Genomic DNA, 25489 nt, shown 5'->3' with positions numbered 1-25489 from the left:
TTTCATAAGATATTTCATATCCGTATAAGATGAATGCATATTTTTTACACGGTATAACCTCCCATATTAGAGACCACCAAAACAATTTTTAAATGCATATTTTCGGAGATACTTTTGAGCCGAGAGAATTTACGAGAAATAGGAGTGACAATTTTTCTGAGATGAAATTTAAAAAATATTCACATAAATACAAAATCCAAAATCACATTATTTAACCTTTAGTAGACTGAAGATCATTTTAGCTTTTTACAGCTTCGATAAGAAATTACTAATACAATACAGTACAATACAACTAATACAAATACAACGCCACAACAGGCAAATTGCCCAACGAGGTGGCTGACTTAAGAACATGAACATCATGGATCCCCGAGCCCCTACCTACTACTGCTACACCACATATGCACCCCCCCCCCCCCGCGGAACCCCCCAACGAATCGGTACACGCGGGAATGTGCGTGTACGTGTAGCTCATATTAACTCATATATGAAAATTTTCTTATCTAAAACGGATTGAGCTCCTTTTTATTTCGGATACAGGGGATTCTAGTACAGTAAAAAGGATCATAATTCATGGAATTATATATCAATGGATCATAATTGTATTTACTATAGTATACTAATCTAGTATAGTAAATTGAATCATAATTCATTGTTCATTTAAAAAGAGTTTCTCTGAATCTCTTTTTTTTATACCGTAAAACGGACTACTTTGACCAATTTTTTAAAAATTTCATTAAAAAAAAATTACTTCCCAATAAACCCAATATTATTACTACTAAAAGTTCTGGTAACCTTTTATATATCGATATACTATGCATGTAAATAATGAACAGATTTTTTTAACTAAACCTAATTTATAAAAAAAAAAAAAACTTTCGCCCAATTTTACCCTTGTTTGTACCTAACTTTAACCCACTTCACTCTTTCCTATCTTGAAGCATTAAATGAAAAGCTAGGATATTTCGTGAACCTGTGGGCTCGTAATAAAACTTCAATTTTTGAAAGATAACTTACATTTCAACCTGTATTGATAATAAAAATAGCAATAGCTACATGTTTGGTTTTTTTTTTTTTAGATTTTTTACTTAATATTCATGTCTTACAAAATTGACCGAAAAAGACCCCTTTTAATATCCTTTACAGACTTAATTATTATAGACACATAATCACACATTTTGCCAATGTGACTAGCAAATGCTAGTTTTCTTCCTCGGCACTGAAACCCATGGGATTGCCCTTGTTTGCTAGGGAATGTATTTTTAATTTTGTTTTAAATGGTATTTTGAGGTATTTTAAAGTTATCTGCAGTTTGTTTGGTTTATTTCAACAGATCTAATTGCATCTAAACACTTTTTGAAGGTGGGCATTGCTATAGTCTGCATAACTTCGACTTCCAGGAGCCATTCATACGCCATCTTTCAAGTCTGGAAACAAAAACTTGAAATAGGATAGCATAGTTAGTAAATGCATAATTATGATTTTAAGTGTACTCACAAACAAATTTCCAAGGGTTTTAAAAAATACGACCTACTTTGGCCCATCGACGTGTTTTTGAGGTTACCAGAGCTTAGATTTTCAATTAATGTTTTCGGAAAACAATGAAAGATTAAACGAAATTTCAGTCATAACTACAGTTGAAAGCATCAGATTTTGTTTCTAATTAGGCATTTACCTATCTTGAAAAAGTTGTTACGACCTACAAAGTTGAAAGTTTTTTGAGAGATGGAAAAACAACGTGCAAAATCACAACATACAAAACACGGTTGTGCCTAGTCGGGCATTTGTGGACTACTTCCTCCTCCTCCTAACCAGATCATGACCCGCTGCTCTGCCTCAACGAAGAGATTTTAGCATGTTGTCGAAGATGATTTAGTGCACAGCGTGGGCGTTAACGCCCCATGAGGGGTGATGGAATGTTCCAGGGGGACGGTAGAAGCTACGGGTATGACATAGGATTCCATGGGCTAGATTGCGTTGGGGGCGATGGGAGAAAAAAATTCCTGAAGAAGAGGGCGATGGAACAAAAAAGGTTCGGAGGCTATGATCTAGTTCATGCTGGAAGCTGTGCATGTATGTGTCGTGAACTTAACGTGAAGTCTGTTTCTATGTCATGCTTGTTATGTGTAGCGCTGCCACCTGCCGTCAATATATTTTAATGAAGTGTAAGAATTGAATAATTGTATCGTTGTAGGTCTGTTGCGCTCTCTGTGGCGAGACTTTTCAACGGAGAGATCGGCTCACATTCGCGCCTCGAAGTTGGGAACCACAAAACCAAGTCCATCCTACCACCGCTGTGGCAAGGGTGGGGTTCGAAATTCTTGAACTACCTGATGCACTCAGTTGCCTTGGTCTACTTAGCAAAACTATAAAAACTAGTTCCGAAATTGTTTTCTACAGTACTATCCAGAGTGCATTTTATTATTTTATCGTTTTGGGCAAAGTATAGCCAAAGTATGTCCAGCAAATGATTCGAGAACGGCATGCAGTCCAGAAGAGCGGCTCAACAAAGATGATTTGAAAATAAATAAGTAGATGTTTAAATAAACATATATATTTAAACTGAATAAAAATGAAATTTATACGCCCATATGAATAAGTAGTTTACCAGTCTTTTGCCATCAAGTGATCGGCGAAAAAGCTTGGTTTGTGTTACTTGGCTTGGAATTCCAAAATCGGCTTTAAATTGTTCCCACCAGTTTTAAACCCGAAATAGTTGTTATTCGTTCAATGTGATCCAGAAAACCCAAAAGTTAGACCTCTTGAAGGTCTGCTATATTTAAACGTTCATTTGCGAATATTAGGCTGATCTTAATCTCAGAAAGACAAAATTGTTCCCAAAATAGCGTTTCGAACTCTCACGATTAGATCCACGAAACCGGACAGAAGTTTTGTGTGACATTTCGTGTCAATCGAATGTGTGTGAGTGTCTTTTCTTCATGACAAGCGATGCGTAATGAGTTTTGTATTTAGTTATTTTTCTTGTCATTAATTTTTATTTCCTCTTTCAATCTTCAGCCATCGTTTTTAATGGAAGACAAAGCAAAACATTGCGTGTGCTCTCGTGTCACTCACGCAGTGAAACCGCAAGGGCGTGTGTCTTTTTTTTTTTGCTGAAAAAAAGACAGCTTCTTTTACATTTTTAACATCAGATTTTACGTGTTTCTTTTCCTTCAGGGATTTAAATAGTTTCGAAATAAGCGTACAATAGCATATTAATGTATGCAATTAGAGATTGCGTTTAGTAAAATAGTTGTAGCAAAAACTAAATGGCTATTAATGTTGTAATTCTTTCTAATGATATATCTATTCTACTTTTATTTCTTTCCTTTTTTATATACAGTGTTTCTCAAAACTCCAAAATTCGGGAGGCGGTGGAGCACATTGAAATAAGCCATACACATGGTAACAGTGGTGGTCCTAAGATTCGGGAGATGGGCCAGTCAAGTTTTTGTATGAGACCCCTAAATATTAATGAATGATGCTTTCAGAATTTAAATCTTACTTTTGGTTCCAGCTGCCAGCGTACCACATAGCACCCCTTGCTGGCCATCCCGTAGATCCAGGTAATCAGCCAGGCAGTTGGGGCTTTCCTCCAGATCGAAGTCATTCAGCGTCATCTGCACTTTGCAGGTATCCACGGTGTGCCTCTCGATGACGTAGTAGCAAGTACGATAATTCTCGTAATCCGATGGATAGTTCGGGGTAAATACCCAGCCTTCGCGATCTCTCACCAAGGCGTCACATTCTGACATTCGATCTGCCCCACGACCTGTTACGTACGAAACAAAATATTAATTCTTAGTCCATTGAAGCAGTAGTTACGAAACCGTTATACCATTCGATAATTGGAATAAGTCGGAAAAAATATTCCACATAATTTCTCCATAAATTTTGTAGGGAGTAAAATTCATTTGTGAATTATGTGACACAAATTAGGCTTAACCAAAGTGAAAACAAATGAAGTGGTTCTTTTTCAGACTCTTACCATGATTTCCACCACCGAATTCTGGTCGATTTACCTGTAATTAATAACAAAATATCACTAATGAAATATGCATATAAAAATAATAAAAATCCTAATATATGAGATAAAGAGCTAAGTGTTATAAATTTTTCAGTCAAATTCTTATATATCAAGCAAAGAATAGTTACGAAACCAATGCAAGGGCCACCGCCGTCGTAGGCAACTCCTTCCCCTACAAAATTGGTTTAAAAAAATTATGAGTAGGGAATTCCTATCGAAACTATACAGGTCGAATGCATGTTTTGAGTGCATGCGTTGCCGTATAGTTTATATGCCAGTGTTATGTTTCTTTCTTGTTATACTTGTACAGCCATCGGCCTTCCATATTTCGAAGTGAAAATGGTAAATACCTGAATTTTAGTATTATGTAAGTAGGTTACAAGTAAGTATCGTGTGTATAATTAAGTATAATTATGTTATGTAAGTATCGTGTTGAAGTTGTCTGCTCTGTGCGGAGAGACTTTTTCAAGTGTGACGGGCAAGACAACTACGTACTCATCGCACATTCTCATCATCTGTCTGGTATGAAGAATAGTCCGTTGACTTCTCTGTAATGAATTTGGCACCAGAAAGCCCGAGCGTGATTCCTATTCGAGCACGTTAGGGTGACACTGTGTAGAAACCAGTACGCGCAAGTCATCCAAAGACGGCAACGCTGCCTGAATTGTATATAACTCCAGCTAACGTTTGTAAGCAATACCACCAGAGCACATTTCGGCACACTTCATGCATAGCACCCAAGCGTCGTTGGTAAATTTAATAAGTACTAAAAAATATCACTTTTACCGGTGATTATGCTATGCATAATACCCAAGCGTCGCGTCGTTGATAAACATGATAAATCGTACTGTATGATAACAGGTATGCATAATCCCTGATATAAAGGCGATAAATTTCTAGTATTTATCAAATTCACCAACGACGCTTGGGTATTATGCGTAATCTCCGGTAAAAGTGATAATTTTTTTTCATTATTTATCAAACTTACCAAGACAATTGGTAAGGATGCATAATAGCCGATTTATCACATTTGCCATAACGTATAAATAACACATACGTAGCAGATTCCGACATGCAAACTCATTCGTGAGAAATTTCTCAAAAGAAAATTTATAAGGTGCATGTGCAATTTAATGGTAGTTAATTTTTTTTCACACTATATGAGAAGCCTGGGACCCGACTTGACCATAGGCTACTCTAAAAGTTTGTCAGAGCTAGGCAAATAAATGCCCGAAATGGGCGAAAAACTGTCGGGCAACAATGGTTTCTCGGCCTAAACAATCAGTTTCAGAATGTTTACTTTGGTTACCGTGGTTCCCAACCAATGCGTTTCAGACATGTATATGCCTTTCCAATGCTTTGCCATTTCTTTAATCCTATTTAGTATATGTATAATAGTTTATATATGCCTTTATAATGGTTTGTCACTTTTTAAATCCTCCCAGCAATGAGGCTTTTTGGATCACGTGATATTCCCTCCTCTTGAAGGACATGCAAACCGTAGAAATAACCAATATGGCAAATTCCTGCGCGACTCATGAAAGACACAAATTTAAGGCCGGTATTACACTATAAAAGTTTGATAAAACCCATTTTATAAAACTTGAAAAATCTAACCAATAAGGTTATTGGTTACATTCTAGAAAATGCAACCGTTGACCTTATTGGCTGCATTTTTCAAGTTTTATAATAGTACTTTTATCAAACTTTTATAGTGTAATACCGGCCTAAATAAAAGAAACGAAAAATGAATCGTTTTTCCCGAAATGGGCGAAAAACTGTCGGGCAACAATGGTTCCTGCGCGTCAACAATCACTTTCGGAACGTTTACTTTGGTTGTCGTGGTTCCCTAGCAATGCGTTTCAGACATGTATAATATGCGTTGTATATGCCTTTACAATGGCTCAATCCTGTCAGTATATATATGTATAATATTTTATATGCCTTTACAATGGTTTGACACTTTTTCAATCCTCCCAGTAACTGAAGAAAACCCGGGCAGCGCCGGATATTATAGCTATAGTTAGATATAAAAATAAATTTTCAACGTAAGAGTGTCAAGAGAAGTATAGAGGCAATCTTTCCTCAGGTTCGTTGGATTTCGGATTTTCAAGGACTAATTTGAGAAACAAGGAGCGGAAATCTCGTCAGTACGAACTATATATAAGAAAGAGGAATATGTGTTTAATGTCCATTTCACCATCTTGAGGCTCGATATGAAAAAAAAAAAGAAGATAAGAAATAAAAGAGAAGATGGGCGGGAAATTAAACTCAGCCAGCCATGCTTGTAGAAATAATGAAAAGGAAGTTGAGAAAGTATTTGTGTCCCGACCTTCACATTATCAGTGGTCCGTAAAAGGGAATGTCAGAGACGAGACCACAATATAGATACTATACGTATAAAAATATATCTAAGTGGATGTCGGTGGAAGTGAACACTGAAACAGCAATTTTCTTGTTCTCCGCTTGTATACATTTCACAACAAGACATCAATGGCTCTATAAAAAATGCTGCTTCTGTTACGGTTGTTAGACTAACAATATGTTATTTTTGAGATTGGGATCATGGCCACGAAGACACTGCCCGGAAAGCACGCCACTGAAGGCTGTGTATTGAACGCATAGAGTCTGTATCAAACAATTTTTCACGTACTGAATGTGTCATGTGATGGATGCAGGGATTCACAAACAACATTTTAATTTTAAGCGCTCGTGGTTAACCTTTTAAACAAGATTGGCTAACACCTGTGCTATAGTTTTAGTTTTCTCTTCAATTATTCATGCTGGTGAAGGCACGGGGGTGCTCAGGAATCTCATGCCCATCCCCCTCCTTCAAACCGACCAAAAATTGGAAATAAATATTAATATTTCGGTGAAAAATTTAAATATCAAAAGAAAATACCCTTTATACGCAAAATGAACCAATTTCTGTTAATTTTTGAAGGGGGATAACTGAAAATTTCGCGGGAAGAAAATTTTTGCGCCCCGTCCGAAGGTTCAACCTGCGTACGCCATTGCCCATAAGCTGAGGAGCACGGGTCTTCAAAAATTTGGAAATTTAATTTTCACTTCAGACCACAAGTCACTACTAGATTATAATCCCACTAAAGGGACCACATCTCAGCAGAGGTCCACAACCTGCTGGAAATACGAACGCACTGGACGAAAATTAATTAATTAATACAGAAAATTAATGAGAATTTGAAATTAATGAAAGCAATGCACAATTCCAGAATTGATGCAAACATTGCCTTAGGGAAAGATGATTTAAGAACTAATGAAAGAAATAATTTGAAATAAACTGAAAATAGATGAAAGAAATAATTCTAAAGGTAGCAAGAATTCGGAATTTATGAAATAAATGATTTTATAATTGGTGACAGTTTTCAACAATTTTGCAGGGAGCCCTGGGTCTGGCCCCGTTGAAACTACCTGTTAAGAGGACACTGGCTATGTAATAAAACTATCTAAATAATAAAAACCAACCATTTTATTATTTACAAATACAGTGAAATCTCGATATAACGATACCAAGGGGAAAAAATGGTTGTAGAGGGTATTATATCATATCGAGTATCGTTGTAGTGAGGTTTCACTCTATCTAATAAGTATTTTTTAAATCCGAAATGGACCCCCCCCCCCCCCCCCCCCGATAGGTCGAGAAGTTGATCTTGTTGTTGATTTCGGGCAACACCACACTAAAGATATTTCCAGTGAGGTATTGTTTTTGGGCCGCTGTGCAGTCGTGTGGGCATCGTAATGGACTCTCATCAGTGTGAATTTGACTTTATTAACGAGCAGGATAAGGGTTCGAACCTCGTTAACGGTACAGTGGTGGTCGGCTGCAGTTGGTTTTCTGCGGTTTTCTATATTTAAAGTGCGAATGCGAGCCGATCTCCCATTCGAAAAAAATCTCTGCGCAGAGATCAGGCAGACCTACAAAGCATACAATACTTATATAACATGAAAACTCAAGCATTTATCCTCTTCACTTCAATGTATGGAAGAGAGATCGAAGCACCAGCAAGAACACGCAACATGCGTAACTCAGACGACATAAATACATTAGAGCTACACGTACACTCAGAACACGAATCCGGCAGATAACAATTCGTTGGAAATTCCGGAGTGTGTTCGAGGTATCTGTACTGTTAAGTAGTAGTAGTAGTAGTTGTTGATTTTGGGTCGCGGATAAAAATAGGATGAGAATGCTATATGTAAAAATGAACTACTTTACCGCACACCAACCACAGTCATATATCGCCATATGGAAATTTCCAACTAGTAGAGTTGGGCGGGGAATTAAAGCGCCATCTGTCAATGGTCGCCCCAGGTTCGATAGGTATAGAACTTTTTCGGATGTTCTTTTGTGCTGGATTCGTACCCATGGACCTTAATAGTAACCTTCATAATGGAAGACGAGCATCTTACCTCTGCCACTCGGGCGCATGTAAATGAACTGGAGAGCTACATGCATTATTTCATTTTTGAAAAGACTTTTGAGTGCGACTGCATGTTTATACTACATATATTTTATAACTAATTTTAAATGAATACTTTATATCATTAGTGATTAATAGAACCCGAATGTTTAGGCATTAAAAATAGGCAGAGAAAAAGGGACTAAAAATGCCTTTTGTCTGCCTATGGAAGGTGGCACTAAAAAGAGAATTTATAATTAATGGAAGAAAGGGGAAAACAATTGAAAGAGCCTGAGTGTCCGAAAACTGCCTCAAAGTTGTTTGCTTTACTCCGTCTGTTGTTTCAATTATAGCTTATAATAACTGCATTATTTTCAAAACTAAATTGATTTTATACCAAAAAAATATACAGTACAGTAAAACCTCTCTTTTGCGATCATCAGCGGGACAAAAAAAAATTCGTCCGTAAAAGAGGGGTGACCGCATCTTAGGGGGTGTCAGTTAAGAGAGGGTTTTACTTTGTTTTTTTAGTTCCTTGCAGTGTTTCTCAACCGCCGGGCCGCGGCCCCATACTGGGCAGTGACGTCATTCATACCGGGCCCCGACTGATCTGCCGTTTCATTTTCCCCCATTTATTTTCCATTAGTCGTGTATTTGACCGGGCCTTCCACTTACAAAAATGAATGAAACCGGGCCGCGGGCTTCCAAAGGTTGAGAACCATTGCCTTACAGGATAGGGTCGATTAAAGGGCCAGTATTACCAGACGAGAAGCCCGTAGAGGAAATGATTGTGAGGCTCCTTCGAGTTACAAATGATTCTCATTTATTTGCTGTGCATTATTTGGAAAATTCATTATCATTACATTAGTCAGGAGAGAGAGAGAGAGAGATATGTCATCATATATATTTCTACAAGATTCATTGAAACACTGGTTATTTGTGGAGAATTTATCTCCACAAGTGGAGAGGACATTTCTATATGTATATATATATATATGTATATATATTTCTGGCCCGCAAATGACAGAATTACCGCATATCTGGTCCGCTGATTGAAAAGGTTGTGCACCCCTACTTTACAGTTATGAAAATAGTGAACTGTAGTGTTTTTATTTATTTTCGTTACCACTTATTATTTTCGTTACACAGTTATCTGTGTGATTTTTACCTTTGGGGCCGTTCAAGTATTACGTCATCATCGATGGTGGGGGGGGGGGGGGGGGTTCCGATTTGCTGACTTTTGATGACAAGGGGGAGGGGGGGGGGTTTGGATAATGCTTACGTCATCAACCACTCTTTATGAAAATGTGAGTTAGGATTCGGGGGAGGGTCAGAGATGATGACGAAATTTTGCTGAAAAGGGGGGAGGGGGTCAGCGTTTTGCTGACTTTTGCTGACAAGGGGAGGGGGTCAAAAATGGCTAAAAATTTGCTTACGTACTATTTGAGCGGCCCCTTTTGAAAAATATTTTTTATTTCCCCATATATGGCTCCTTTCGGGCAAAAAAAAAAGAAAAACGCCTTCTCTTAATGAGAAACCAGTTTTGATTTCCAGATGTAGTTTATTTTCATTCAGTCTATGGTTCTTTATTTCTCAAAAATAAGTTCAATATGTATTCACAACAACAGGCCAAAATGGCACCGAAAATTTTTAGAAAAAGAGGAAAACAGCAGAAAATTAATCTTTTGAATTTTTTACACTAATTCTCTCTCTATCTATTCGCACAAACCGGGCCGCAACTGGGGAAAGGGGGGGGGGGAATCGCGTGCCCCGGGCGCCCGACCAGAGCGAGCGCAAATTTCACCCATTACAATGTGGGTGCCAAAAGGCTAGCTTATCCCGGCTGACCAAACATCTAGTTGCGGCATTGCGCATACATTATACAGTCGGTGCTCGTTATAACGAGCATAATTGTGGTGATTACAGACGAGATGGGATTGGGAGTTGGAGACTTCCAATCCCATCTCGTCTGTAATCACCACAAAATTTGTTAATCGCGACACTACCCAATTGTCCGGGGAAAATATGTTGTAAAAATTTTGTATGTTTTTTTTTTTTTAACACAAAATAAAGTGTTCCAGACTCTGCCACGAAGCTGGGCTGGAAGAGATCTCGGCAACGGGATAAGTCCAGTGGCAAAGTTCTGGCGGGCGTTCATTCATTCGTTATAACGATCCCCATCGCTCCACGGAAAATAGTCGTTACATTGGGAGGTTGTTATTTCGAAACAAGCGAAAAAAAAAGTTGGCTTTTTTTTTTGCTTTTACGTGGGTTCGATTCCCCTCGCCACGTCCTTTCACTTTAGTAGTCTAGTGGTCTAGGGAGTTCACCTGGAAAGTGAAAGGACGTGGGTTCTATTCCCAGCAGTGGATCTCCGTTGAATTTTCTCTCTTTCCAAAATATATCTTCGCATCAGCCAGCTGTTAAACACCTTTGTATTTATTTATTATAGACATTCTCTTGTGTCGCCAATTACAAGCAGAGGCATATTTGCAGGAAGGTCTAGCAAACAGGTTGAAACCCAGGGTAGCAAGATCGGAGGGTTGGAAATTTGAAGGAATGTGTGGTCAAGAAAATTAGGGGGCTCGGCAATGCCTTATTTGCGGTAGTTCCTCTCGCAGCCCTGCGGGTCGCTGAAGACCGTGGCGTACGAAACAACCGTTTCTTCTGTAGAAAAAACTACCATCGCGCTACCATTGACAGTCATTAATAGGGATTAGCTGCTATTATTGCTCCACACACTAATGCAGCATCGATTCATTTCAATTTTTAATGGAATTACAGGTTCGTAACATGAAATGGCTTGTTCATATTTACTAAAACTATAATATATGGATTTCATAAGAAATTAAAACAACCATACAAGCGTGGAGCTAGAGTGGGGGTAGCTGAATGTCTACCTCAGCTCACTCGCAGCTGAATATATCTGCCTCCGCTTCATACGCAGCTGAATGTCTGCCTCGGCTTCATTCGCAGCTGAAGATATCTGCCTTCACTCATTCGCGTAACCAAGGGAGGGTGACAGGAACCATCACCCTCCTAAGAGCCGAATAATATGGGATAATTTGTCTGGCCCGTAAAATACGGGACGACCAAATGAACTGAATTGCACTCATTTTCACCCCTACCGTCACGTCATCCTGGATCCGCACCTGCAACCCTAAGCCTTTTGTTTGCGTGTCTGATTACGTCGATCACAGAAAATACTTCGGAAAATTTTGAGCATATTCAACAGCACTAATATCGATCTTTTGAATTGATAAAAATAAACTTATTCTACGATTCATTAACAAAAGTCGATAATCCTTCCGTTGCCCTCTTCTTATCGTCCATCTTACCAGATAATCACACACAAAGAAGAATGTTTGGAATGTGCTGATCGGAATCGCGAGAATATATATCAATCATGACAAACTCATTAACATGAATTTATTTATTTTGTACAACGTTTCTATTGTGTTTAGAGCCATCAATAAACATAATGCGACTCACGAATGTATCTTACGAATATCGTACAAATTTGGTTACAAGTGACAAATGGCGTGACGAAGTGCCATTCCATTTATTTTTATTCATTTTATTCATAACGTGCCGAAAGCACAAACGACCGTGACTGAGAATTAAAGATGTTACTCGGTCGAGGAAAACATAGTTTTAATAAGTTTGCATTTGTTTTCCCGCATTTCCTGAACACGAAATGATACTTGTAGCAGAGTCCTTAATGGTGAGCGATAAGTACAGTCGCACCAAGACCCCTGTGTTTTTGGGTACCCCACACTTACGGCAATGATAAATTCTGGAATTCTGAATTTTAATCAATTCTGGAATTCTGAATTTTAATCAATTCTGGAATTCTGAATTTTAATCAATTCTGGAATTCTGAATTTTAATCAATTCTGGAATTCTGAATTTTAATCAATTCTGGAATTTCCTCAATTGTAGGGCTCTGAATTTTCATGAATTCTGAATTTTTTCATCAATTCTGGAATTCTGTATTTTCGTGAATTTTGGAATTCTGAAATTTCGTCGATTCCTGGAGTTACAAAATTTCATCAATTGTGGAAGCCTTTCTTTTATCTACTCCATTTTTATTCTGAATTTTCCTCAGTTCTAGTTATTTCTTTCATTCATTCATAATTTTCATCACTTCTAGAAGTATTTTTTTCTATTTATTCTGTTTATTTTCCGAATTTTCTTCAGTTCTGGAATTCTGTATTTTCATAAATTCTGGAATTCTGAAATTTCATCAATTCATCAATTGTGGAAGTATTTCCTCTACCTATTTCGTTTATTCTGAATTTTCGTCAATTCGGGAGTGTTATTTCTCTCTCTCTCTCTCTTTCTATCATTTATTTATAACTTCTATCAGTTCTAGAAGTACTTCTTTCATTCAATCTGTTTGTTCCACATTTTCCCCAATTCTGGAATTTTGAATTTTCATCAATTATGGAACTGAATTTTTGTCAATTCTGAATTTTCTGGAATTCTGGAATATTATCAATTCTGGCAGTATATCTTTCATTTATTTTGTTTATTCGGAATTTTGATCGAAGGTCTGGAATTATTTCTTTCATTTATTCTGAATTTTCGTGGGTGCTGAGATTATCTCCGTTAATTATTTTTCTAAATTTTGATTAATCGATTCTGAATTTACATTAGTTTTCAGAAAATTTCTTTTATTAGGTCCCAATTTTAATTGTTTTGGAATTATTTCTTTCATCAACTCAAAATTTTTCTCTGCAAAAAGTTTTCACCAAATGTTTTTGTTAATTCAAATCTAACCACTTCACGTTCAAGCATTCCGCACCATTTTTTCCTCTCTCGCGCCCTCCTACTCAAGCCGATCCATAGAATCCCATGTTGTATCCGTAACGTCTAACGCACCCCTCCCCTAATCAGTCCCACCCGGGGAGGGGTGATATTACCCACTTTGGGAAACACTGTTATGAAGCTTCGCGATGGTGAAGATAGATTAAAGAAATCACAGAGAACTTCTTTGAATTTATTCCCTAGAGTTTGGACGTAATATTACGCTTGTGCTCGTAAAGAGGTTGATTGTGTGTACATTTTTGTATGGACAATTTTCATTGTGTTTTTTCCCCCATTTTTTGTCCTTCAATTTTCATTTTCACATTCTTGTATATTTTGTTATAATGTATGAATATTTGGATGTGCCGATTCCCTCTTTCCCACAGGATATATAGAATCGGGGCTAAGGGGGCTCCGAAGTTATTAAGACGACTCTGGCCCCATTATTATTTTCGCATCGGGTCCGCATCTGGTAAGGGTAGTCCTGACTTGTAGTGGACGTTACAGTCATGAAATGTATTTGATATGCGATTGAAATTCTTGCTCAAATCAATGATAAAAACATTATTTGCATTACGAATGACGATATGGATCATTACCGAAGAAAAAAAAGAAATGTGGAGATTTACGGTATAGAATTTTAAACAGAGCAATACAGTACAGTAATCTATAGAAATCCTAGAAATTACTGTATAGTTAATATTACCGAAAAAAATAAATGTACACAGATTTCTGTACTGTTGAAATTACCGAGAAAAAAACCAGAAATGTAAAGACTGCTGGGCGGTTAAAAAAAGGTATGTAGAAAAATAGACAGTACAGAAATCTAGAGATTACTGTATGGTTGGTACTAATGGAAAATAAGAAATGTAGAGATTATTCGATGCTTAAAAAAATAAATGTAGAAAAAAATAAGAAATCCAGAGTACGGTTAAAATTACTGAAAGGAATAAATGTGAAATGTTGTGATTACTGTGCGGTTAAAATTACTGAAAAAAGGAAAATGTAGAGAAAACTGTATGATATGACCGAAAAAAAAATAAAATGTATAGATTACCGTACGTTTAAATAATTGAAAAATAAGAAATGTCGAGATTACTCTATGGTTAAATTTGCCGAAAAAATAAGAAATAAAGACACTACTGGATGTCTAAAAAAGAAATGTTCAAAGGAAGAAAGCAAAATAAATCTAGAGATTACGGTATAGTAGAAATTACCGAAAGAAATTAGAAATTTAGAGACTACAGGGTGGTTAAAAAAATAAGGATATGTAGAAAAATAGAAAATATTTAAATAAAAGCCTAAAGATTACTATATGCTTAAATTTACCGAAAAAATAAAAAATATGGAAATTACTGCATGGTTAAGAAAAAGAAATGTTGAAAAAAAAGGGGAAAAAAATATTCCAAAGATTATATATACTGTATGGTTAAAATTGACGGAAAAAAGAAATGTAGAGATTACTCTATGGTTAAAAAAATCAGAAATGTAAAAGTCTAAAGTCAACGGTTGCAGAGATAGTTCTATGAACAAGCAATTTGAAACATCCTATATAACGACCTCTCAATATAATGTTCGTTTTTGCGGAATAGGGAGACGGGTCGTTATAACGAACGTCTACTGTATAGAGTACATTCGGGTAATATGGAAAACCACTTTTATTATTCCAATTCGAAATATGGTAGAAACTTAAAATATAAATTTCTATGAAATTTGGTTTCTTGTCTTTGCATTGATAAATGTATCGTATTTAAAAATTAATATTATAACTATGAAAAAAGGTATTTAAAAAAATAATTTCCATGGGGTAATGTAGAATAGAGTCGGGTAATAAGGAATATGGGGGTTCAAAATGAAGAAAACTAATTCGAATCGGTCGAAAACAAGATTTAATGAGTCTATGACAGTGAAAAATGAAAATTTGACCTTATATTTTTCATGTAGTTGATGATGCGGTGGTGTCATAGTCTATTTACAAGAGTCACAAATGCAATATTCCTAATCTGCATCAAAACAGTCAAGGTGACCCACACCGAACAGGACACACATTATTTCTAGAATCTTTCCTCTTTTATCTTACTAAACTTTCCATTTTGGAGAGATATTCTAGTTCAACTCAGATAATATTTATAGTACGTATTTCGTATTATCCGACACATCTGTGAAAAAATAACGTTCCATCTAACCGGAGAGAATCACGAGCTAAAATTAGCACAGCACAATAAAATGAAACACTTGTGATGTGCATTGTGCTTAGTTTCAAATTAATGGGCACATTTCCAATAATTAATAAACACCTTTATAAATTTGCCTGAGTAAATTTCAGAAAGCAGAAAAACAAATTTTCTCCTATAGCATCCATGGTGATGATGACAACCGAGTGACACTGACTCTATAGCATCATGGAGGGCATTTTGAAGTTGTTTATCACGGTTCCACTAAGAGGTCACACCTGAAGGTGGAGAAAACCCGGTATTTCATATTACCCGACTATTCCATAATACCCGAATGTACTATAGATATCTATAACACTCTTATCAGCATCATCGTTCAGGTATTATAATTTTGTTTCATTTTCGATTCATTTTGTTTCACTAGTACCGTTTTATTATGCAGAAAACTTGCTATTTTTTACTCACCGGAAAGAAGATACCTCGTGGTTCACTGGCGTCAATACCCGTCCTCCGTATAGAATCATAATTGATCGTACTAGCCTGCAGAGTAGAGTTCGAACTCATGTTCTGGCCAGAAATCCTGTAGATAGCCATATTCACTAAAAACATCAAATAAAACATATCCCAAGCTGTCGTTCACAATCACGGGAATTAACAACAACAAATATATTTGTATAGCACTGATTACTTATCGATTTCAATCCAACTTTGGTAAAATTTTCGGTCAACTTCGCACAAGAAATTTATGCATCAACTTTCTTAGATGATTTTTCGTAACTCTTCAAAGTGAATCATGTCTTTTTTTGGAAAACGGAACTAAGTTCTTCTTTATTTAACCAAGCCGATCACCTCTCTCTTATAGACTCTAAGAAAGTGTCAATAGTTTCAGCTGCGAATTTCCTTAATCGTGAGACCCAAGATGCACGCCATGACCCTCAGCAACTGCAGCAATCGGGCCTAAGGTAATCATCACAATAACTAAACGCTGAATTTATCGACCACAAAATGGTTCTTTTAGAAAGAAAAAAATATTCGAAGTGTTACTAATAATCATAAAAAATGGAACGAATCTTAAGCTTAAACTCCGTAGAAAATTTTCTACAGCCACAAATACTTATGATTCCCTAGCGCAGATGAAACTCCACAATGGTAAACTCGCACAAACACTTCTATAGACAGGAAAAGGGTGTTTTTCTTCTTTACTATTCACTAAAAGAAGCCACTAAGAATAGCGTGTTTGTATAGAAAAAGTTCAGCCAGCACATGCACACACTAAGGCTGAGTTGAGCTGAAGTTTAATAAGAGGGTTGGTTGTTGTATAAAGACGAGAATAAAAGAAAAATGTATTGAGGACGGAAGAACCAAGGTGATACTCTTTATATAGCGGTCATCGGAATCTTCACTTTCTTCTTCTCTTTCAAAAGTTTTCTTTTTCTCCTATTCCTTTCCTCCATTAAAGTTTCCGGTTATAGTTGCAAACACTGTCAGCCAACCATGTAACACACGCTATTTATTTTGTTCTCTTTTCTTACGAGTAAAAATGAAAAATGCAACGTAAAATAAACTTAGAAATTGACGGCGTCACCTCCAAGAGATTCTACAGACATCAACTCTTTTTTTTTGTTGAGTTTATTTAAGGGGGGTGCTATCAAAAAATACAGTGTTAAGAAGGCGTGAGATCCGTTCTAAAATCAAACTTTGAATCTCTCTCTCTCTCTCTCTCTCTCAAGAGTTTTAGAAAAATAATTTTTTTAAGGGATATTTTTTATGATTTTTTTTTTAAAGTTTAGCCTAGTAAACTATTGCGGCTGTTAATCTAGAGGTGGTTCCCGGCTTGGCACGGGATGGGTTATTCAGGGAAGGCATGGGGAGGAGTACGCAAAAATTAAACAGCAATGCTGGAAAAAACGACTAAAATGTTGAAAAAAAGTGCGAAATACCAGCAATATATGAGAGGTAAGAAAACATCCTGTGCATTTCTGGAAGTGTGTTAATTTAAATGTGTAAAAATTGGATTTAAATTTAAAAAAAACTGATTTGAATAAAAAAATCTAATAAATTTAAATCAATCTTTATCTCATTTTTTCAATGAATCCTGATTTTTCTTTTTACCCTGACATAGGCGTGAGAACGTGGTGGCGCAGGGTTCTTGACTCGTTACTTCCAATAAATGTTGCCCCTCTTCCCCTTCCCCCCCCCCACCCCCATGTTTTCTTTTTTCGTGCCCTTTCGTCTGCGTGAACACCAACCTCACAACTGCTGCACATCTAATTCCTAATTTCTAGAGACATGCTAGTCTAGGCTACCAGACGCAGGGCCGGAACCAGGCATGAGGCAAAGAGGCAGCCACCTAGGGAACCATGATTACAAAGGCGCCATTTTTTATAACGAATAACGAATTTATTATCACGATATGTTTTCACTCTCGGAAATTGTTACACATCGAAATGATTTTAAATAATAATAATAAGTGCGCGTTGTCAACACGCGTGTCACCACTGCTTCCCCAACAAAATCATAGCCCCAGGGCAAAATGAAAGAGTGCCTACGCAGCACCTCTTCATTTACATATTTATTGTCATAAATCATTATGCCAGACTTATCGTGGAAACTCCTATTCTATGCAGGACTGAGGTCCTTGCATGGTCCTCCACAAAAAGAGTGAATCGGGCAGGGCTTCTGCCCTGGGGCCCGATTTAATTCTCATCAGACGTGATTCTATTTTTGTTTTTCGCACTACAAATTCATATTAGGGAATGGGGGAATAGAGATGAAGAAAGAAAACTCTTTTCAGATGGTCGTATCTTAAGGATGGCAAAATATTACTCGCCTCAGGCGGCAGAATTTCTAGGACCGGCCCTCCTTTTTGATGTCATTTCGAGCGCCCTTCTGCGTTTCGGAAAATTCGTCCATGTTGTCCTTCTTTTCAGTTTTCTAGAATTATTTTAATTTTTTCTTATGCAGCATATGTAATTAGACTTAATATAGCATGAATATAGTTTTTGATTGATCTCTAAGGGGAATTTTGAAAATTCATAGGAGTACAGTACTACTCCAGTCATATACTTATAAAAACTAGGGATATATATTGTAACTCCGGGATATATAAAAACTTGCATACATTTTTTCTTGACTTTATTTATTTCATTAGTATTATTTGAGAGTTTATGCTAATGATTTTCATTCAAAGCTCTCAGCATTTATATAATACATTAGAGAAAAAGGAACTGAATTTAAATTATCGATCAACATGCTCTTTTGCATAGTCTTTCAATAGGTACTGCTAAAACAGTGCAGATTTCTGGTTTTACCGATCACAAGAGGTGTTTGTTTAACACTGCCATCCACTGGCGTACGCAGGGGGGGGGGGGGGGGGTTCAAACCGCCCCCCCCCTGAAAATTCTGTGTACGCCTATGCTCATCAAGCTTATATTAGGAGGAAGCATCCAGCCGCAGCAACGGCAGCGACATCAAATGCAAGGAAATCACGTGACTCGGTGAAAACAAAGTTCGGGGCAGGCAATTTTGCCCATAGAAATGTACAGTTCGGTCTATAAATATTGGGGTTTTAAAGACTAAAAAAAGAATTTTTATACCTAAGATGAAAAGGACCTAAAGATGAAAAAAGATTAAATTATTTATTTCATTAATACTGGAGTAATTTCTTTCATTAATGCTGAAAAATTTCTTTCATCAATTCTTGAATTTTCCTACATTGATTCTTGAATTTTCCTTCATTAATACTAGAATTATTTCCTTTATTAACTATTATTTCTTTCATTACTTCTGGAATAATTTCTTTCATTACTTCTGGAATAATTTCTTTCATTACTTCTGGAATAATTTCTTTCATTACTTCTGGAATAATTTCTTTAATTGATGCTGAAATTATTTCTTTTATTAATGCTGGAATTATTTCTTTCATTAATTTTGGAATTATCACTTTCATTAATTTTGGAATTATCACTTTCATTAATGCTGAAATTATCACTTTCATTAATGCTGAAATTATTTCTTTCATTAATTTTGGAATTATACATTTTCCTTAATTCTGGAATTATCTCTTTAATTAATTCTACAATTTTTCTTTCATTAATTTATGAAATTATGAATTATCTCTTTAATTAATTCTGTAATTTTTCTTTCATTAATTTTGGAATTATCTCTTTCCTTAATTTTGGAATTATCTCTTTCCTTAATTTTGGAATTATCTCTTTCCTTAATTTTGGAATTATCTCTTTCCTTAATTCTGGAATTATCTCTTCAATTAATTTTGAAACTATCTCTTTAATTAATTTTGAAATTATCACTTTTTCATCATTCTGGAATTATCTCTTCAATTAATTTTGAAACTATCACTTTTTCATCATTCTGGAATTATCTTTCATTAATGCTGAAATTATAACTTTTTCATCATTCTGGAATTATCTTTCATTAATGCTGAGATTATAGCTTTCATTAATTTTGGAATTACCTTTTTCATTTATTCTAGATTGTTTTCTTTCATCAATGCTGAAATTATCTCTTACATTAATTCTGGAATAATTTCTTTCATTACTTCTGGAATAATTTCTTTCATTACTTCTGGAATAATTTCTTTCATTACTTCTGGAATAATTTCTTTCATTACTTCTGGAATAATTTCTTTCATTACTTCTGGAATAATTTCTTTCATAACTTCTGGAATAATTTCTTTCATTACTTCTGGAATAATTTCTTTCATTACTTCTGGAATAATTTCTTTCATTACTTCTGGAATAATTTCTTTCATTACTTCTGGAATAATTTCTTTCATTACTTCTGGAATAATTTCTTTCATTACTTCTGGAATAATTTCTTTCATTACTTCTGGAATAATTTCTCTCATTACTTCTGGAATAATTTCTTTCATTACTTCTGGAATAATTTCTTTCATAACTTCTGGAATAATTTCTTTCATTTATTGTTTTAAATTCCTGTGGATGCCATAAGAAAATAACGGGGGATTTTGTGTGTTTTCACCCAGTCACGTGATCTTCCGACAAATGGTGTTGGGACTCCGTTCTCAGCACTGCCAAGACGGAGGCACATGTTCACCATATCTACAGACAAAATGTTAAAAAAAACCCTGTTTTCTGTTCCCTGAGGGACGGAAAATACCAACTTGCCCCTTTTCTTTGCGACCTTTTTACCGAAAGAAGATAAATGGAATTGCTTATCGTGACGTTTCTTGACGTAGCCATAGGCAACTCATCATGTGTGCACAATACCACATACCTAGGCTGACCACATTTCCTAGAGAGAAATACGGGAAATTGGTATGCCTAATACAGGAAAATACGGGACATCGCCAATTATTGCCAAAAATGATGCCAAAACCGAAAAAGTTGCCAAATATTGCTGAAATTACGGAAATATCACAATGGCGAGAATTGAAGCATTACTGCAAATTGCAGAGTGGATTAAAATGAATTCCACGATAAAAAAACACGTTCACCAAGACAAATGTGGGAGATTCATATTCTTATTTATAGTTATAATTATCATAATATAATTTATCAGTTTTTAATTTTAATCTTTGACTTCAATGAAGAATAAAAATTCAAGTAGGCTTCGTGTAAAATACGGGAAAAACCGGGACACTTTTGCCAGAAAGTCAGGACGGTCAGAAAAATAGAAAATACCGGGGCTGTCCCGGGAAATACGGGACGTATCAATACCTTCTAGAGAGAAGGTACCTTCTGCTCTAGAAGGTATTGGACGTATGGTCATTTTACACATACCCATTTTTTTTTATGGAATTGCGACTCCTCGTCTGCAGCAATAATGTCAAGATACGGTTTCTTAGCAGAAAATTACGATATTTTTTCACAATAAGTAATAATTCATCAATATTAAAGTTGAATTTCATTTCGCAGACGTACAATGAAGGCATTGAGCCTTAGAGGAGAAAACGACCTTAAAAAGCCAACAACCCTGTATAATCAAATCGAGCTGATAACGTTTGTTTATTTACCACGTGAGCTGCTTTGCCTTTAGATGCTGTAAACCCCTGGATAATAAAGTCAAGTCAAGACTACGTGCGGTTTGTTTACATGTAGCCTCACGTTCAAGTGTAATTTCACATTGAATCACTTAAAGCTTTTAGTTTGCACGTACAGCAGAACCATGGATGATCTTCTCAGCGACTCATCCGTGGAAAGCGAAGTCTCGGACGAAAATGCTCATCCCGCCGTACATTATTACGATGTTGCGCCCGACGTAGGTGCCGAGCAAGTTGCCGGAGTGTCTCCCATCAACGACGGATTGAAAGGCGTCGCGATCGAGGAAGAGGACGTCGTTGAGCTCTTGAACAGCTCCATAGTGTCTCTCGGAACGACGACGACGTCCAACTCGACGCTGTTGCCTTGCATTTCGACGTTGGTGTTTTTCGACCTCGAGACCACGGGCCTGCCGAGTTTCTCCAAGGATCCCAACGTACAGATCACTGAAATATCCATGATCGCAGTTTCTAGGAAAGATTTCGAGACTTGTCGGCGTGTGGGAGATCTCCGGGTCTTCAACAAACTGAGTCTGTGCGTCAAACCTCGTGCGATGGTTTCAACTGTGGCGGCTAAAATTACAGGTAATAGGAGGAACAGCTGCAGAATAATCCTCCCCTTTTTGGCGAGAGAAACTTCCGAAAGCATGACGGGTAATCGCCAAGACTGAAATGGAGTCGTGCTTTCGAACGTCTTTGTTGCCAAAAACAAAAAAATGGGGTAGGCTGTATCGTAGATGTAGGTGTGAATACGTTCTTTGTGTCTTGAACATTGGCTAACGCAAAGGGGGGGAAGGGTTTGGGGTTCTAACCCTTCCCTTGAGCCCCCAAAGCAGAATGTTTTGCAACGAGCCCTCAGCTGAATGAAAATGTTCTGCGGTAAAAATTTACATATACATAATAGCGTTTTTCTACACTATTCTTAAAATTCTTCCAGATTGTTCTGCAACAGCACTAGTTGTTCTGCATTTTGGCACATTCTGCTTTGGGGCCTTGAGCCAAGATTATAGTGTTATTTTGCAGGAAAAAACGTAAAAATCCCCCTCAGAAGGAAAAAAAAATCTGAAAACCTTCCCTTGAGAAAATTCTGCATACGCCTATGGTCTTGAATCCCACAGTAGGTTCTGACACAATGAAATTAGTATCATCTGATTCATCTTTGAAATATCTATCAGATGATACCATTGGCTTCTATTTGTGTTGGGAACCTCTCGAGATATTGCATAAAATTATTTCATTACAAAAGCAAAGCTCAAGCTTGGTGACCAGACTGAAAGAGGTATTAAAACCGGGGTGGCATCTATAGATTTGTCCCAAAAATGTCTGTCAGATGACACAATTTGCTTTTGTTTGTGTTGTGAAACTCAGCGTAATGCATTTTCATTACAGTAGTGGAGCCTGGTGACTAGGCCAAAAGCGGTATTAAAATCTGACTGGTATCATCGGATTTGACTTAATGAGATCAACCCGCAGACATAAAAAAAACAGTGATATAGTATAACTACTTTCTGAGATATGAGTGTTTAAAGAATTTCGTCACATAATTATTTTTGAATGCTCAAGGCATCGTCAAATGATTTTAAGGCTTTCGTCCAGGGCAGCAAATTTGAGGAATGAGTGGTCCAGAAAATCAGACTAAATAGAACGAGGGTAGAAAAATTTGCATAGCCAACTGGCGGCAAAACTACAAAATAATAACAAAACAATAACTCTGTACTCATTTTTGATTGAACTAACATTTCTTGCAATACATTTGTGTAATGACTATTTTTTAATATTTCCTATAGGATTGAACAACTCTAAATTACAACAGCAAAGGACATTCGATGATTGTACTGGACAGTTGATCTATAATTTCATGATGCGGCTGCCAGAGCCATCTTGCTTATTAGCTCACAATGGCAACATTTTCGATTTCCCTCTACTTAAAGCAGAATTGGAACGATTGAAGTTATCCTTACCGCACAACACTTATACTGCAGATACTCTGAAAGCATTCAGATCATTCGAGATTTTTGGTTCAGCTGCAAATAAACAGAACAGTGGCAAGAGAGGGAAGAAAACCGGTGGTAAGAGTCCATCGCATAGCCTTGGAAGCTTGTACCAGCATTTCTACCAGAAGCGTGCTCCGAACAGCCACAAATCTGAAGGTGACTGCGATGCATTGTTGAGAATATGTCACAAAACTAAAAACCAGATGCTTCCGTGGATTGATGAAAATAAAAGACTTCTGAACTCCTTTGACAACATGTGGTAAAAATAAAACATGATTGTAGGTAATATGAACTTGACACACAAATTGGATTCGGAGTTTGATTGCCTTTGTCCAAATATCAGTGCAAACTCGTATTTCCTGGTAACGTAACTAGATTGAATAGTTACGTAAGAAAACAACTGGTTTAATATGAATATGCTTTATTAGCACACATTTTTTTTGTATGCATTGTGTGTCCACATAAAAAAAATGCCCCCCCCCCCCACTTTGCTATTGCGACACTTCATGTGGTGAGTAATAAAAATTATTCACCAATGAGGCTAAATGGCATATCCACCAAGTGTCTCCAACAAGAACATTTGACTGCAAAAAAACTTTTTGTTCAATTAGTTAAATTGCTATTAATATTACAGCAGGAATGAATGTTTCTTTTTGTTCCCTTCTCATATGCGTGGAATGGCAATTTGTCATATCAGTTCAGTCTATGGTGCATTTTTTGTTGTTGTATTTGTTACAGTGTATTTCATAATCTTATGTGTGCAAGAAGCATTTTCACAGTGACAGCTTAAAAAGAACTCCGGTACGAACTCTGATGCGATTTCAGATTGTAGCTGGTGGGAAGTTACTGGGAATTTGTAGCAATGCACTTTCTCATACATAGGCTTCATTCATCTGAAACAAAATCATGTGTGTCTAATCCAGTAAAAGCAAAGTTGATATATGCAACATCTGGTTTCCCATCTCTCAAGCACTCACACCTATCTGCATTTAAATGCAGCTGGAAAATGGAGGCTTTCTGATGATAATTATTACTACTACTAAACTTTACATGCACCTCCTACATATTCCTCTGCGGAACTTCTAACGAATTGGTACATGTTGGAATGTGTATGTCCGTGTTACGAACCTAATGTGAAGCTTGTTTCTGTGTAACACCTGTTATAGTGCTGCCATCTGCCTCCTATTTCGCAAACTATGAGCGAAGTGTAATGATTGAAGATTTTACTGTTGCAGGCCTGTTGCTCTCTGTGGCGAGACTTTTTAACGGGGAGATCGGCTTGCATTTGCACCTCAAAGTTAGGAACCACAGAAAACCAACTTTAGCTGACCACCACTGTGGCGACGGTGGGGTTTGAATCCAGGCCCTCGCGATGAGAGTCCGTCACTATGACCATTCGACCACTACAGCGACATGATAATTAGTACAAAGAGTTGTCACCACAGAGAGCAACAGGCCTACAATTGTAAAATCCTCAAACATTACACATCACTCATAGTTAGAAAAGTCGATGGCAGGTGGCAGCACTACACACAATGAGCATTACAGAGAAACAATGTTTACATTAGGTTCACAACACGGACACGAACAAATTTGTTAGACGTTTCGCAGAGAAATATGTACAAGGTTCGTGTGTCGTTTAGTAGTACTACAAATTGGAAAAATATTTTAAAAAAGGTCAATTCTTTTGTTCCTGATGTTTAGAATATCCAATTTCTGTAGAATGTGGCCTCTGAAAATCATGAATAAACTTAAAAACACACATTTATAGCAGAAAAAATTCTAAAGGTGTTACAAAAAAAAAGACAAAAAGGGGCATTTATATCATTTTACATCATGTACTTCCAGGCTCGCCGTTATGCATTTAACAATATGACTAGAAAGCGCTTAAGATTGCATTCTACGTAAGAAAACCAAACAATGTAAGGTCAAAAGAAAGTTATGATGAAAAAGTAAATTGTACTTGGATGTTGATTCATGGTAACTTATTATTTGTATTATTGTTTTTGCATTTATGAAATTAAAGCAAGGGATGTTCTGTTCTC

General features: G+C 36.6%; 2 protein-coding genes across 2 annotated transcripts in view; one reads left to right on the top strand and one right to left on the bottom strand.

The window, feature by feature from the left end:
- The window catches only part of LOC149087076 (cubilin-like), a 31390-nt gene extending 14794 nt beyond the window's left edge, over positions 1-16596 (bottom strand). The window contains exons 1-3 of the mRNA XM_089231306.1: positions 15897-16596; positions 3989-4022; positions 3506-3772 (exon numbers count right to left, since the gene is read on the bottom strand). Of these exons, the coding sequence (XP_089087432.1) occupies positions 3506-3772; positions 3989-4022; positions 15897-16052 (457 nt within the window). The 5' untranslated portion in view covers positions 16053-16596. The remainder of the gene's footprint in view (positions 1-3505; positions 3773-3988; positions 4023-15896) is intronic.
- A 4794-nt stretch (positions 16597-21390) lies between these two features.
- On the top strand, positions 21391-25489 carry LOC149087075 (three prime repair exonuclease 2-like). Its single transcript, XM_089231305.1, has 2 exons — positions 21391-22035; positions 23238-25489. Exons 1-2 carry the CDS (start codon positions 21579-21581, stop codon positions 23705-23707), a joined length of 927 nt encoding a protein of 308 aa, XP_089087431.1. The 5' UTR covers positions 21391-21578; the 3' UTR covers positions 23708-25489.

This window comes from Pholcus phalangioides, unplaced genomic scaffold (assembly GCF_987345545.1).
Source record: "Pholcus phalangioides strain wild (caught in Gottingen) unplaced genomic scaffold, Ppha-v1.0 ptg000004l_1, whole genome shotgun sequence".
In the NCBI taxonomy this organism is placed as follows: Eukaryota; Metazoa; Arthropoda; class Arachnida; order Araneae; family Pholcidae; genus Pholcus; species Pholcus phalangioides.
Note: the sequence above shows the minus strand (reverse complement) of the source record. Positions and strands in the feature narration are given on the sequence as shown.